This window comes from Vidua chalybeata, chromosome 5 (assembly GCF_026979565.1).
Source record: "Vidua chalybeata isolate OUT-0048 chromosome 5, bVidCha1 merged haplotype, whole genome shotgun sequence".
Taxonomy (NCBI): Eukaryota; Metazoa; Chordata; class Aves; order Passeriformes; family Viduidae; genus Vidua; species Vidua chalybeata.
Window position 1 is genome coordinate 43,369,709 of NC_071534.1, and position 16,285 is coordinate 43,385,993.

Sequence of the window (16,285 nt, forward strand, 5' to 3'; positions counted from 1 at the left end):
TTAGTGCTGCCACAAACATCAGAATGGTCAGACATGTGATCCTTACAGAAATAAAAGATGGGTGCTGCTAATATGGGTAAGTACCCTATCCTGTTTCACTGAGCAACTGCAGAGAGGCACAAAGCAGCAGACACTGAAGGCTGGACAGACCTTCCCTGTTTGGCAGTAAGACTGAATCAAGCCACTTGAAAATTTATGTTTAGCTACATATGATATTCACTTACAAATCCTGAAGAAATTATCATAATAACCTGCCTAGGTAGAAGATAATGACTCAGTAGTCAGAAAAATGTGTTTTCAGAAAGAAAAATTCATGTCTTGATGAGGTCATATCCTATAAAAAATTGTTCCACTGATTGTCTAGCCTTCCAGATTAAAAAAAAAAATGCTGGCTATTTGCCACTTCCAAGCACTGGACCTTGCATTATATATGCTGAACCAAAAGTTCTGCCCTTCAAATTTGAGCAAGTCACTCTCTAATCTTCCCTTTATCCTCTCAATCCTCTCACTATCAGGCTAATTTTCTAAATTTATCATCAGTTTCATCACTTTTCCTTAAACATCTTCAGTTTAACAAAATCATTTCTCAATTGGAGAAGCCAGAATTGAAAGCATTCTTGTGGTAGCCCTTGTTCCAGGTAAAATGTCCTCTTTATGGGAACATTTTACATTTACCATTACACTATGGTAAAATAGCTGAATATTCTTCATGACCCTTAATTATTTTTCAGAATAACTGCTTCAAGAGAAGTCTGTATTAAAAGTCACTTATTGTGGCTTTCCTTGTTCATTCCTCAACCCAACAGCTTTACATTTGATTTATTGAAACAATAGTGGCTCTCTCTTGATCTTAATAGAATAAGACAGACAAAGGAAATGGCCTATTGCTCATGTGCTTTGAGGTGTTCCAGTAACCATCCATCCTGCAATACTAACAGTATAAGAATATGGGGGTTGTCCATCTAGACCAGCAGCAACACACCCAGAGACAGATGTTTCAAAGAATAGTGCAACTGGCAGAAACAAAGAAATCTTTTCTACTGAAGATTTCTAGTTATCTCTAGAACATAGAGACAGCCTTGAGCCTTCAGATGCACATCCTCTACACATAAGTTAAGACGATAACGGGTATTTTTGTATCTCTATATATTTACATCTAAGTTCTCAGTCTCAGAATTTATTCCAGGGCCATTGCATCCCTTTCAGTTAGCCTATGTACAGTACGTTCCTCAGTTAAGTCATAGCTTGTGTATGGAAACATTTACTGTCATGTTTTTCCCCATTTCCCACCTTTCCATTTTACTGATTTGATTTTGTACTAAAACAGAGACAGGTCCTACCTCTCCATTTTCACATGGGAGCTCTTCAGCACAGTTCTGCTAATACAAGAGCCTCTGCTTCCACTTTTGACTTTTGACAAGGCATGAGGAGTTGCTGCCGCAAGGAAGAACTCCTTTTCTTCAAATTGCTGAGAAAGTTACCTAATAAGACCTAAAAACTGGTCTGAAGGTGCAAAGAAGTCCATTTGTAACATAGAAAAACTGAAAGTTACTGACCTCCCAAGTATTAAAACATGTCAGCTTTCACTATTTTTATCCTTTTTTGACTGAAATCGTTGAGAGTTATGCTATGGCATTACTTTCCATGACAGTGTAAGCTTTGATGTACTGAGTTTTATACAGCTCTAAATAGTAGAAGCGATTAAAAGCAAAGTTTAATAAATTGCCAGAAGTAGAAAGCTAAACGGAAAAGTCAGAAAGCCATTACCAGGAAGTCAGCAGATGCATCTTTTAACTTACCAAACAAGCGCTGATGGAAGAGGAATTTCCCAGCTATCAGTCCTGTGAGAATGGCAAGGAGCCACAGAAACACCTTCAAAAATCTCCAGCCTCCTCCTTCAGGGTATTTATTTGTTACAAAGGAGAAACAATTACCAACAACAATAACATTGGCTTCTGTCTGGCTGTGAGATACTGGGTCCTCAGCAAATATTAAGAAGTTAAAGAAGATCACTAAGTAAGCCACAACTAAGCGAGACCACGGGTGCTGGAAGTAGTAGCGGAAGTCTTTATCCATCCTCAGATACTGAAGAACTGGGTTTTGCCTGTAAGATACAAATGCATAACGTTATATATACCCCAAATTCTCAGAATTTAGGAGAGACTCACACACTACAAAAATCAAATCATTGCAACCTTCTCATCAGTATTTTTTTAACACTTTAGACTTGACTAGAAATGGAAGTTTCAATCAAAAGATATTGTTAGATCCAGGCACAGGAAAAACTGAAATTTCTCCCTATTCCAATGTAAAAACAACAACCAAACATATATACATTGTAGCACAAGATTTTCAGTCTCACATAACTATACTTCATGCACCTCCTCCATAATGGGGCATGAAAAGAATGAATATAAAAACATGGCAGGCTACTTAAAACACAGAATGCCTTTCCAGCCACACAAAAAAATACAACACAGATTTCACAAAGGTTTATGCTAAGCCTAAATGGAATCTTTTTCCATGTAGGAGAAGGACGGAACCAGCTCAGAAGTCCAGAGGTCTTCTACTGGAAGCTTAAAAGCATATGACCCAGAAACATCACAAACATGTGCTCATATGGAAGAATAACATCTTGGAAAAGTTTCTAGAATTAACTCTTGGAAGTCAGGCAAGCCTGTATAAATCTTTTTGTTTACTTTAGGGAGTACACCTATATTTTCAAAACCATAAAATAAGATAGCCTGAAAAAAGACTGTTCTGTATGGATACAAAAACTGTATTTTGAAACCTGCCTACTTATTAAGTACTGCTATAGAAAAATGCAGCTGAGCATGGAGCATTTTAGTTGTTTGCCATTTGATTTCTTTTTCTTTTATTCACAACCAATTAGTTGTTTCATCCTCTTCAACCACTTTGCATGCACAAAGATACAAGGCCTTTGTGTTGTAGAACACCAAAATTATTCAAGCGACACAGTGTGTAGGAAGAAAAAAAAAATGTGTCTAGTAATATTGCTTGTTTATAACAGCACGATCCTTGAAGGATACAGTGGCAAATTTTTGCAAATGTCATATGCCCTGCAGCAAAAAAAAAAACAAAACAAAAACCCGCCCACAAAAGACCTAACCCCCCTATCAATTACTCATCCCTTCCTGGACTTCTAACTTAGGACTTGCAAACTTAGAAATGGCATGAATTTCAATGTCTCCCCTTAGTTAATCCAAAAATTATTTAACTCCATAACCCAACTTATATTAGTAAAATTGCAAGGAATCCTGTACCTAATAAATGAAAAGGATAAAAGAACCTCTAGATATATTCAGACAATGCATTCAGTAAATAAAAGAAAGTAATAATGTCCCATTATGCATAAATTACATATGAAAAAGAAAAAAAATACCACATTACAGAGTTAAAAAGCTGGCACGAGGAAGTGTCGGTCCTTCAAAAACTTTATGAAAGAAAAAGTGATTTAAAGTAAGGGTCGCTGCCTAAGAAAATATCACTCTGGGGAGATTAAACTGCCTTTAGGGCCATAAGGATACCCAAAGCTACTTCTTGTTCTCCTTTCGTTCTGTTACCATTAAGAAAAGTTTTGGTATTTCCTTATGTGTATGAACCATCTTAAAGCCCGAATGGAGAAAAACAACTACACGTCCTGGTATTTTTGACAGCTGCCGGATACCCGAGAATTATCAAACACCCAGCTGAAGACGCGGTTTCTTAGGAAACGTTTTATAGCATCGGAAGCCAATATTAGCAACAGCAGCAGTGACAAACTGCTAACAAAAATCCTGCTCCTACCTACCTCAACGCCGAAAACGCGGGTGCCAAGAGCGCCGCGGACCACACGCCCGTCGCAACCTGTTAAATCGACCCATTTCCCCCTGGCCCCGGCGCAGACCCGGGCACCCGCGGCCACCTCCCCCGGCGCGGCGGCTCCGGCCGCCGCCGCCCCGCCGGGCACCGGGCCACGGGCCCCCGCAGCGCCGCCGCCCCGGGCCGCCCGGCGCCCGCTGCACTCACCGCGACGGGGGATCCGGCGCCGCGGGCGCGGTGCTGCTGCTGCTGCTGCGGCGCGGCTCGGCGCCCGCCCCGGTGCGGCTCTCGGCGGCGGGCGGCCCCGCTCCGCTGCCCGCGGCCGGCAGGGCCCCCCAGCCCCTCGGGCGCTGACAGCGGCGCTGGCTGCCGCGGCGTCCCGCCCCCCGGCCGCCGCGGGGAGGCAGCGGCTGCGGCGGCGGCGGTGGCTGCGCTCCTTCTCTCCGCTCCGCTCCCGGGCGCGGGCGAGCGGCACCGGCAGTGCCGCAGCCGCGGCGGCAGCGGGCGGCGCCGCTGCGGCAGGGTCCCGGCGCCCCCGGCGCCCGTGCCCGGCCGTGCCCGCCCCTCCCCCGGAGTCTGCCAGCAAGGACCCGAAACGTGCGCGGCGTGCCGCGGGTGTCTTTATTCACCCCGGGAAAGGGTGGCCGGGGAGCCACGGGGGCTTGTCCAGCCGGTAAGGTGAACGAAACCCGAACAGCACTCAATTTCCATCTGTCAGATTCCAGGATTATGCAAATTTACAAACACGGGAGACAGGCGGGCAAAACTGGATATTTATTATCCGAAAGCAAAAGCACAGGGCTGGCAGTAACAGCCAGATCACGCAGGATGTGCTATGAAAACCCTCATATTTGGGAGGGGAAGGAGGACTACACCCAATTTACTTACTTGGGAAGGGGGTATGCTGAGGCTCCAGGGTGCACACCCAGTCTGTATGGTCACTGTGTCGGGCAAAATGCCCCTGTGCAGCCTGCCAGAGTTGTTGACGTTGCACTTCAGCCGGATTGTCAACCAAAGCCTTTTAATGTGGGATGTGGTCCCTAGTGCCAGTGTGCTGGTATTGCTGACATCCCAGGAAAACGTTTACAGGATGCTCTTAGCATTGCATTATGACTGGGTTTTAATGCAGTATGTACCAGTTCTGGTCATTGCTGAAGGCAGATAAAACAAACTTGAAGTTGCTAAACACAATATATTGTTGGGGAAAGTCAGGTAACTCCATTGGAGTGGGTATCTGAAATTTGGCGTCAGACATCTGGCTGCTTCAGGCCAAGGTAGACAGGAATGTGGCTGAGATCCACCAAGGAATGTGGAAGGGTATTTAGAAGAGTCACGTTGCAAAAGACCAGCACAACCAGAACAAGCAGCAGAAGACTTGTGAACCCCTTCTGTACTTCTGGCGATACAGTATTATGTATTTTTGTAAATAAATGTAACTGCTATTGAAGATGTCTAACATGATCACCACATTATCTTCCTCAGTGGAATAGTCTGAGACCCTCAATTTTATGTAGAAAGATGCAGTATTCAGTATTTCTCACTAACACACCCCAAACTATCTTTACAGTAAAAAGAAAATTCAAAAAGAAAAATCATCATGTGCAATGTGAGAGTACAGAAATACAGTGAAAAGCACTGCCTGTTCATGCAACAGTTCTGTGTGTACTGCCACGCTTGCAGAACTCTGTCTCCTTATGTTCAGCTAATGAGAACCCACAGAGAGAGAGGCAGCATGCACTACAAAGAGATCACACTCTTCATGCACCTACACACCAAAAAATATTCTGTTCAGCTCAGATTGAAACCCACGCTACTACAAAGCATCCATGAATATTTTTTTTTTCAGATAGTAAATCAGTGAGCAAGTTTTTGAAGTCACTAAGTTACGAAAATCAAAATCATCTACTTTTCTATTAAAGTAACCAAAAGCATAAGTGCTCCTTGTATCTCCCCCAGATTTCATGTTGCATTTGCTGTTTTAAGAGGAAGCTGACATAATTTTTAAAAGTGTAGTGTTTCACTCACATATAATAAAAGATGGAGTGCTCCTATTTCTTCTTTTTAACCAAGCAATCAAGATTTCCTTGATGAAATGCACACCTGAATAGCAACAATTAACAAATAATCTCAGTAGACAAGACTAATCAGGCCTGCTCACTGAAAGCCAGGGACTGCCTGCAACTAAAGAATATAAACAAACTCTTACCTACAAAACTGTCAGCAAATGAAAAACCCAGAAGTAAAACCAGTAAGTTGAACCTAAAAAGCAGGCTGAATCAGGACAATGAGTCATCTTGAAACGTTAGTTTTGATACTTGTGAATGAAACTAATCTATCGGCACTTCTGCTATAAAATAGCACTTGTGTAAAGGCTGTCATTTTACACCCAATTTCCAGCAGAGCTGTAAGTATTGAACTAACCATATATTGATACTACTAATTGATATTACAGTATCAATTTTTGTCTGAGTGTCATTTTACACTCAGATATGAGGAATCAGGCAACAATAGTTACAGCACAATAGTCTGTAACTGGAATGTTATCTTTTTGTAATAAATTATATGAAACTTCTTGTATTTCAGTTTGTGCCCATTGCCTCTGGTCCCTCACTGGACATCACAAGGAGTCTCTCTTCATCTTTACTCCTCCTATCAGGCTTTTAGACACATCAATAAGATCCTCTACCTTGAGCCTCCTCTTCTCAAGGTTAAACAGTCACAATTTTCTCATTGTCCTCCTTCTTCTTTCATCTGTGGATGCACAAATGCCTCTTCCCTGGCATGCTTCTCATTAAACGTACTTCATTCCCTCAAATCTCAAAACTCCACTACTCAGAGATTGTGCTCTTAATGTATTTTTCTTCCAACCTGCTCTTGTGGTTTGATCACATCCAGCAGGTAAGCACCTACACAGCTGCTAACTCACTTCCCCCTGCCTCTTTCCCTAGTGGGACAGGGGAAACAATAGGAGAAAAAGAAAGAAAACCAGTAGGTCAACATAAAGATGGTTTAATAAAAGACAGTTTAATAAGTAAAGAAAAAAAGTGAGAATTATAAAATGTAATAAGTAAGGATTAAAAAAAAAATGCTAAGGCCACCACTCACCAAAGCCCACAAGCAGACCATCAGTCTCTGATAAGCAGCTTTGAATACACCCCATATCTCACACTTTTCCTCTACCCTGTTTTATTAGTGAGCATGATGTTACAGATTATACAGGGTCAGCTGTCTTAGCTCTATCCTCTCCCAAATTCATGCCTACTTGCTGGTATGGGAACGCGGGCAGAATGGGAAAGCAAAACAGCCCTGATCCTGTGCAAGCATTGCTGACCAATAGCCCAAACACTGGCGTGTTTTCAACACTGTTTTAGTCACAAACAGTTTTAGTCACAGCACAGTTTCACTGCTATGAAGATAATCAACTTAATTCTGAGCCAGAACCAGTACACCTGTAAAAACATCCTTGAAACAAAACACTCCCTGCTTTGGAATTTCACACTCATGATTATGACGACCTGTCTCAGCTATACCACTTCAAACTTACTCCTTATCTCATCCCCAACTCATTTCTTACTATCTTCTAAAAGAAGAGAAAGCAGCACAATAAAACATGAAACAAATGAGGGAGAAAAAACCACACAAAAGCTGGCAATAGTTAGTGTATAACTGAAGAACTAAATAGTTGAAGAACTTAGAAGAAAGAAAAGGCAAATAGATACATCCTGTGGAAATTAAGAATGTTAAGTTAATCAGAGACAATGATATTTTAAACACTAATACTGCTTTTCAACTAGATGTGAAAAAATAGAATTGTGTAAAAGAATGTGGAACAGCAGAAATGTTTCTGCTGCATATTTGGAAAACATAAACAGTAACAGTGTTTTCACATTATGTAACATGAAATACTTTCCATTAAATCAATAATATGGAAGGATACTAAACTGCATGAACTAAAATTAAACATTTTTTTTAACGACAGGTGAAAGAGTCATAGAAAAATAAATGAAAGACATGATAGACAACATTGTTAATAATGAAATTTGCTTCCTAACTGCTAAAATGCTGAGGAAAATTCACAGAACTAGAAGAAAGTTACTGCTGTAATGCGTGAAAGGGATAAAAGCAACCACATGTGTGTGCACACACATGTTAAGGCAAAAAAAAAGTGAAAAAAGCATTTGGATATATATTTTAAGAAATATAAGTGATGCTCCAGCGAAAAATGTTAGTGGAACCTTGGGATATGGGTGATTAGTATGTACTTTTTGATTTTTGTCCACTCAGTTTTAGATTACTAAGAGGAAGTTAGGGATGGTTTCATCACCGTTGATAGGTTAAATCACAAAAATAAAATTTTTAGCAGAATTTAATATATAGATATTTATTAAATATTTATTATATATATATAATATATAGATACCTTTACAATACCAGTGGAACAAAAAAAGCAGTAGAAGAACCAGAACTTTACATGACCTTTTATTTATGGTCAAGCTGAATCTCAGTCCTAGAGTCAAATGATATAGGGTTTACCAAAATTGAAGCGGAAGATGTACTGACAATTTTGAAGATGATAGTCCAATGACAAACCTTACACTTGAATTAATTACTTACTTCTGTTCATCCACACCAAGTTTAGTCCAAGTAAGCATAATTCTACTTCAGATAATCCATACTGGTTTCAAACAGATAGGCAATATGCACCTAGCCTTGATGAAACCACTAAAGGAGAACTGAATGAATTTACTCCACTCATTAAACACCTTTTAAGTACATCTGCTGGCCATATGGATGCTTTCAGCAAATATAACAACTACGTGCGACTTCTGCACTAGAAAAAAAAGAAATAATCAGCTTGCAGCTACTCTAGTAGCTCCATGTACAGACTTAGAGAAAACACAAATCTAGAGAAAGTGGAATCTGAGCTCAGCCTTACACAGATTCTATTTAACCACACTGTCCAAGCTGGTTGCAATGGTAAAGGAAGACTTCAGAAAAATAGAATTAAGCTGGAAGACACAAGGTCAGAAAAATATTAAGTGGCAACATAAGGTCTGTCAGAGAAAAAATATGCTCTAATGTTGCTGAACCCTTGATGTATGGAGCATTTGGTGGATAAGGACTTTGCTGGATGGTAAAACTCAGAGAGCTGTGGTCAATGGCTCCATGTCCAAGCAGAGACCATTGATGAGGGACTCCTCAGGGGTCAGTAGTGGGACAGGTGACGTTTAACATCTTTGTTGGTGACATGGGATTGAATGCATCTCAGCAAGTTTGCCAAGGACGACAATCTGTGTGCTGTGGTTGACACACTGGAGGAAAGGGATGACATCCAGAGGAACCTTATCTGGCTGGAGAGGTGGGTCTGTTCAAACCTCATGAAGTTCAACGAGGGCAAGTGCAAGATCCTGCACCTGGATCAGGGCAATCTGAAACAAAGGTACAGGCTGGGCAGAGAATGCATTAAGAGGTGCCCTGGAAAGAAACACAGGTGCTGGTGGACAAGAAGCTCAACATGACTTGGCTACGTGCACTTGCAGCCCAGAAGGCCAAATGTGTCCTAGGCTACACAGAAAGTAGCATGGGCAGCAGGGTGAGGGAGGGGATTCCCCTCCTTTACTCCACTATCATGAGACATCACCAGGACTATTGTGTCTTACTTTGGGGTCCCCAACATGAGATGGACACAGAACTGCTGCAGAAAGTCCAGAGAAAGGCAAGGAAGATGATCAGAGGGCTGGAACATCTCTACTATGAAGACAGGTTGAAAGAGTTGGGGCTGTTCAGTCTAAATGTTTACTCAATAATAAAGAAACATTTGATTACAAATAATGAGGGGAAATTTCTTAACCTCACAGAAAACTACAAGACAAAAAAAAATCCTGTTTCCTGTTTCCATACTGTGCCTCATGATGCTCCTCTGAAGTGCAATGAACAACTCTAGTGTGTACAACAACAGTACAACAATGCATTGCCTCTGTAAAATAAAAAATCGGAAGTCTTTACTGTGTTGTCATATTAATTCACTGCATCTTGGTCCTGTTTCTGTTAAAACAAAAGTAGGTGTAGCATGACATAAAAATTTAACATCGTGAGAGAAGTACTTTTTGCATCTTGGCAGAAGTATTCTTTTAAGCTCAAACATAGTATGATAACTCAAACAATTAAATTATTTATTTTCAAATCTCTGCATACCTGAAATTGGTGTATGCTATCTATTACAATAAAAGGACTCTGATCATGCATTGCCATGCACAACTGACCGAAATGGGGGAACAGAAACGCAAACAGGGCAGGGAATGTTATGAGGCACTGGCTGCTTTGCTGGCTGCCTCAATGGAGGCTGTGGCAAACCAGACACTGCACTAATATAAATGAAGAGAAAATCTGATGCTGCCAAAGCAGACCCCTTCAGGTGTCCTGCTCAAAGCACAGCTGGTCCAAGCAGTGGATCGAATACATTGACCTATGCTTGCTAATAACTTGAATATGACTGGCCATAGGATAGCACTTGGTGAATCAGAACTATAATCTCACTGAAAAGAATTGTGTAGCAATACTAAATATGAGAAAGCCAATCATAGTCCGAAGAAAATTAATAAGGGAATCATTTATACACTGCTATGGCTAGAGAGTTGAGGTTTTGCTGTCTGATTTTTAGTTTTGAAGTGATGAGAAGACCAGGTTTTGTGACCTTTCTTTTATGCTTTTTCTTGTCCTTTATAGGGATATGCAGTATCTATTATGCAAATAGTCTTTTTTCAATGTCCAAAGAACAGCCTGTGGTAAATGCCTGTTATTTTTATCTCACACTAATGCACTGTGAAAAAGCATAGTTATGCAAAAAAAATTCAATGATAAATGTAATAATTTATTTAGCAGCTGGAAATGTATTGAAAATGGACACACACTTGGAATAATTTCCTGAGAGAACAAGTAAGAATGTACAGTGGAGTAAAAATATCCTTTGTTTTTTCATCCTCAATTTCCTTCCATTTCTAAGAGCACTGAGTGCATTGTAGAATCTTTTGGAACTAAAATGAAGTACTGGAGTCCTTCAGCTTATGCTGAGACATAGCATACATCTGAGTTTGTGTGTGCCTGTGAGGGTCTTATTCTGCTGGGAATTAAATGCAAGGAACTGAGCACTAAAAAAGCAGTCTGAACTAGACAAAACAGTGCTAGAAGAGAACAATGCAACTACTTTGGGTTTCATTGCAATTCTTTTTCCTACCCTTCTTCCACAGTTCTGTCTATTTAAACAGTAAGCACTGCATAGTAAGGATCTGTGTTAGATTTTTATTCTCTAACATCTCAGAAATGATCTACCACATCTTAGAAATGCTTTCTACAACAAACTAACTGGCCTCATGAAACCCTTTTGGGATAAAACTTGCCATGTTTTCTTGCTACTATTTTTATATAGTAATCCATGGGTAGAAATTGGGTGTCACTTCTACATGACTCAGATGAAAAGCCTGTCCGATTGAATTCTTCTCCTGCAAGTAGGACCCCACAAGTAGGAGGAATCCTTTGTCCCAGGTCTTCCCATTCTTTCACCTCAGCTGAGACATTCCTCAGGTCTTAGCTGTCCTCATGATGCCTATATAGAAATGTGGAATTATCTAACAACAGTTTGAAGTTTATTGTATAGCTGAATGCAGACAGTAGTGATCAAAGTCTCAATGCCAGGATGGAGATCAGTGATGAGTGGTGTCCCTCAAAGGATCTGTATTAGGACTCCTTACTTCTGAGTCAGTGACCTAGACAATGGGATGGAATGCACCCTCAGCAAGTTTGCAGACAACACACTGAGTGGTGCAGTTGACTTCCCTGAGGGATGGGATGCCATACAAAGGGACCTGGACAAGCTCAAGAAGTGAGTCCATGTGAAATTCATGAGGTCCAGTAAGGTCAAGTGAAAAGTCCTGCACCTGGGTTGGGGCAATCTCTGGAATCAATAAAGGGGAGGATTACTGGATTGAGTACTGCTGAGAAAGATTTGAGGGTACTGGTGGATGAAAATATGTAATGAGCCAGCAATGTCTGCTTGCAGCGAGAAAACAATCTGTACTCTGGGCTACATAAAAAGAAGTGTAGCCAGCAGGTTGAGGGAGGTGATTGTTACCTCTGCTCAGCTCTGATGCGATTCCACTTGAAGCACTGCATCCATCTCTGGAGTCCTCAGCACAGGAAAGACATGGAGCTGTTGAAGAGAGTCCAGAGTAGGGTCATAAAAATAATCAGAGGGATAGAATACCTCTCTTATGAGAAAAGGCTGAGAGTGATGAGGTTGTGGAGAAGACTTCTTGCAGTTTTTCAATACTGAAAGCGTGTTTACAAGAAAGATGAGAACAGTCTTTTTAGGCCTGTAGTGAAAGGAAAAGGGATAATGGTTTTAAACTAAAAGAGAGTCAATTCAGACTAGATATAAGGAAGACATTTTCTACAGCGAGGGTGGTAAAACACTGGAAAAGGTTATCCAGAGAGGCAGTAGATGCCCCACTCCTGCTAACATTCAAGGTCAGATTGGATGGTGCTCTGAGCAACCTGATATAGTTGAGGATGTCTCTGCTCATTGCAGGAGGTTGGACTAGGTGACCTTAAGGGTCCCTGCCAACCCAAAATATTCTGTGATTCTATGTTACATCATAGCCATACATATCATGGAGAAACAGGCAGGAATCTGGGAGCTCAGAAAGGCTAGGCAAAATGTCAAAGAAAATATAAGATAAATGACAAAAGCTTTGAAATATTGATACTCCTAGGCTACAAAGTAAAAACTATCTGCAAGGCCCAAAGACTCTGCAACACTGATTAAGAAAGGAAGTGACTTGGGACTCTGTCTTCAGCATCAAGTGCAAACAATGCCTTGGCCAGAGCTGTGTTTGCTTCCTCTGGAATTAGTTTGTACTAACTGTACCTTGTCAAGAGAGGAACTATCCCTAAAGTAATGGAAAACATCCCTAAAGTAATGGAAAACAAGATAAACAATTGCACAAATCATCACAGTGATGATGTTTGAGCTGATACTATTTTACAATGACTCAATGCACTCATCTAAAGTAAATAATAAAAGAAAGTGGAAATGGGCATGAAAGGAATGTTGCCCAGCATGTCTCCTTTGAGTTCGCTAGGAAAATTACTGGATCCATACTAGTGTTGCACCAGTTTATCATCCTAGATCATCTGCCACTAAGAACATTTCACATGCTTCCTACTAGTAGATCCTATTTGTACCAAAGTCAGTGACAGAATTCTTAAATATTTCAATAGGATTATTGTATCCTCCACATGTTGTTAGGAAAAACAGAAGCATAATCTCTAATTTTTGTAATATGCATTTTCACCTAATCATTGTATGTGCCTTGGTATTATTTTTTATATATCTGTAATAACAGGAACATTTGAGTGAGAAAATCTTTGAGAAAATTACTGCTTTCCAGAGTACTCAAAGCTACCTACCAACTCATTAGATCATGAAAACTTTAAATACTCTATGTTTAGACATGACTACTGGCCAGACAAGCCACCCCTGCAGGAGGTAATTAACAATCTTGGCAGATAAGATCTACTTTAAATCTAGACTGTATTGTGTTTGGTGGCTCTCTGCCAGGACTCACTAGCTTTCTAAAAGGGGTCCTTCTCCAGCCACCATGTGCTGGGCTGTCAGTATGATCATCCAAATGGAACTGAAACAGTCCCAAGCATATTTTCTTTGTCTTGGACAAAAAGCTAGCTAATCAAATGGAGTGCAAGGTAGAGTAGTCCTAACTGACATGAAAACATACAAGGAGAGGCTGCTGTAAGACATACCTAGTCTCTTAAAAAATAAATGGATATTTGAAAATTTTTTTCTATCTTGACTTACAGATAAAAGTTTTACATGAATGCAAATAGCACCTTATGTTTGCCTTGGAGTTTTTTTTTCCAATACAAGATCTCCATTTTTAATATAAGTGTAATTTAAGGGAAGTTTCTATTTGGTGTCAGGAAGACTGTCTTCATTCCAGTTGAATGAAAATAGCAATATGCCTCCCGTTACTGCTTTGTTTTATCATCTTCGATCTTTATGATTTGGATAGGAGTTTAATGATTTAAAGCAGTTTAGTAAGAATCTGAAGGACACTAAAATTCAGAACTTTAGGAATCTTCATTAGATATAAAAATCCCTACTTGCTTGTGCTAGTTTCCATGCAACATCTCTTCTTGGTCACACATCAATCACTGTAATATAGGAAAATATATATGATACCTTTTTTTTTTTGAGATTTTAAAGAAAATATGTTTGACTTTCAGTTTGTCCTTTTGTCAAAAAGGTGCTACAAAATATCAATGTGTACCAGTCTTGTTTCACATAAAACTGATGTTAGGATCACATTCCTGCACTTCAGAGCCCTCAGATTGGTGGAAGCTGTAGTGGTATGATCCCAGACAGACAAATAGATGATCTTAATATAGTGACAAATTTTATACCATTTTGATATTTCCAGTCTAGGAAATATCAAATTCCCACTGAAAAAAAACAGTTCCACAGTCCTAGCCATACATCCTTGTTACCACATTGTGACAATAGTAGTGGTTCTGGGACACATGACTAACTGGAGCAAGGAACTGATTGGTGTTTCAGGACATCTGTCTATCAATGAAAACTTCTTTTTCCCTCATACATTTTCAGGCAACCCCATCTGTTACAAGCACTAATACCAAAACAGGGAAAACCCAAAAATTTAGAACCAAGCTTGGGATCAAATAATTTAAAGTAATTGTGATAGAACCACAAATTTTGTTGCCATTTTGATTGGATCTCTAGTACTCCTTTCCTCTTGAAAAAGCTCTTCCCCAAGAGTGTCTTTTTTTATATAAACCTGGTGCTCCTGGAGCCTTACAATAGAGGAACAAGAGCTGACTACTGAGTACCTGGTAGGTGCTACCTGTCTCTTATTTCCTGGTTTCACATGAACTCTTTTCCCTGTTTCTTTCAGCCTCCTTGCTAGAAGAAAGAAAAACTGAAGCCTCTCTGTTTGCCCAGCTGCTGTTAGTCCCAGCTCATTAGCTGATGACGTGTCTCCACAGTGACTTTGTATTTGCTGGACTAGCATTACACAGCACAGTTCACATAACAGTTACAGTGCTGTTTCACATTTCCCAAATAGGACACTAAATCCCACATGTTCTTTAAACTAGGAATCTGACAAAGCACAGGCACCCACATTTATCAACACAGCTGACTTCAGAAATTCCTGAGCTGCAGCATCCTGGAGGCTGAGAAGGTGAACCAGGGAAGGATTACCATGTGCCTGCCTTACTCTTCAATTCTTGTCTGGTCCATTGGATCGGATATTTGGTATGTCCTCTTATAGCACTTCTTGTGTTCGCTAGCTGAATAGCATCCCATAAAACCTGCTAAATCCCAGGAACCTGAAGGAATCATCAGCAGCAATGCCTACAGCATGCACATTTTGTCTGTGAAATCTTAATCTAGACCACAGCACAGATTAAAAATGCTAACTACATGACAATGAAGCATTTTTTAAAGAAGTTATAGTACCCATCTTTTTGTTGCTAAGAGGATGGTACTTCTCAACCCCTAGACAGATGAGCCTGAAAAAGAGCTAGCAAAAGCAAATTGACCTTCAGAGCATGCTTAAATTCATGATGCAGGACTCTTCTTCACTGGAAACTTTGAAAGAAAAAGCTGAGGGAAACTATCAATACAGCTTGAAAAGGCATAAAGGAGCCTTTGGCCATGCGGATAGGGCCCTGAGAAGCAGATGGACCCTTCCCAAGCATGGATCCATGCTCTGCTGAGGCAGATGAGTGGCTCAACCACCAGACCCGCACTGAAAGAGAAGAAATCTTCATTGTTTCTGTTGATACAGTGCCACCACGTACCACATACTGCAAAATTAACAGAGAAAGACTGCCTTGTCAGGGGCAAGGGCTTGAACGGAGTTAGCCCTGGGTCTGGGCTCTGTTCCCCGACTTGTAGGCTCTTTGTCAGGGACTGTTTAATCCAAAATTTCCAGTATATGCATGCAGCCTGCTGTCACAGACACACCTGATGACTCCTTCTGTGCTGCCCTAAGCGAGAGCGACAGGTCTCCACCACGGGTTTCTACAGATCAACTAAATTCACCTCAGTTACCTTTCAGTACTTCGGTTAACAAGCAATCCGAACATCAGGTGAAGAGAGCGACAGAAAGGAGCGGAGAGGGAGAGGAAAGGGTACGGGAGAGGAGAAAGCTGCGGCCCGTCCCCGTTCTGAAGCACCGAGAGGAGGCGCCGGGGGAGCGGGCGCGGGGCAGGGCGTGCCGAGGGCAGGGCGGTGCCTGGGCAGGGGCGGCCGCTGCCGCGGCCCCCGGCCCGGCCCGGCCGGCGGGGCCCGGAAGGCGCCGCGCTCCCTCCCGGCCGCTGAGTGGCGGGGCCGCGTCACGTGCGCGCGGCCGGGCCGGGCCGGGCC

General features: G+C 41.3%; 1 protein-coding gene across 4 annotated transcripts in view; it reads right to left on the reverse strand.

Moving 5' to 3' along the window:
- Window positions 1–16,191, reverse strand: part of TMEM117 (transmembrane protein 117) — a 190,704-nt gene extending 174,513 nt beyond the window's left edge. For 2 of the 4 annotated variants that reach the window (XM_053944122.1, XM_053944125.1), the window contains exons 1-2: window positions 15,971–16,191; window positions 1,800–2,104 (exon numbers count right to left, since the gene is read on the reverse strand). In XM_053944122.1, coding sequence (XP_053800097.1) covers window positions 1,800–2,104; window positions 15,971–16,005 — 340 coding nt within the window. In that variant the 5' untranslated portion in view covers window positions 16,006–16,191. Of the gene's footprint in view, window positions 1–1,799; window positions 2,105–3,811; window positions 3,881–4,029; window positions 4,085–15,970 lie in introns of those variants that run through there. The other 2 variants (XM_053944123.1, XM_053944124.1) reach the window with 2 other exon arrangements.
- Between the last annotated feature and the right edge of the window lie 94 nt (window positions 16,192–16,285).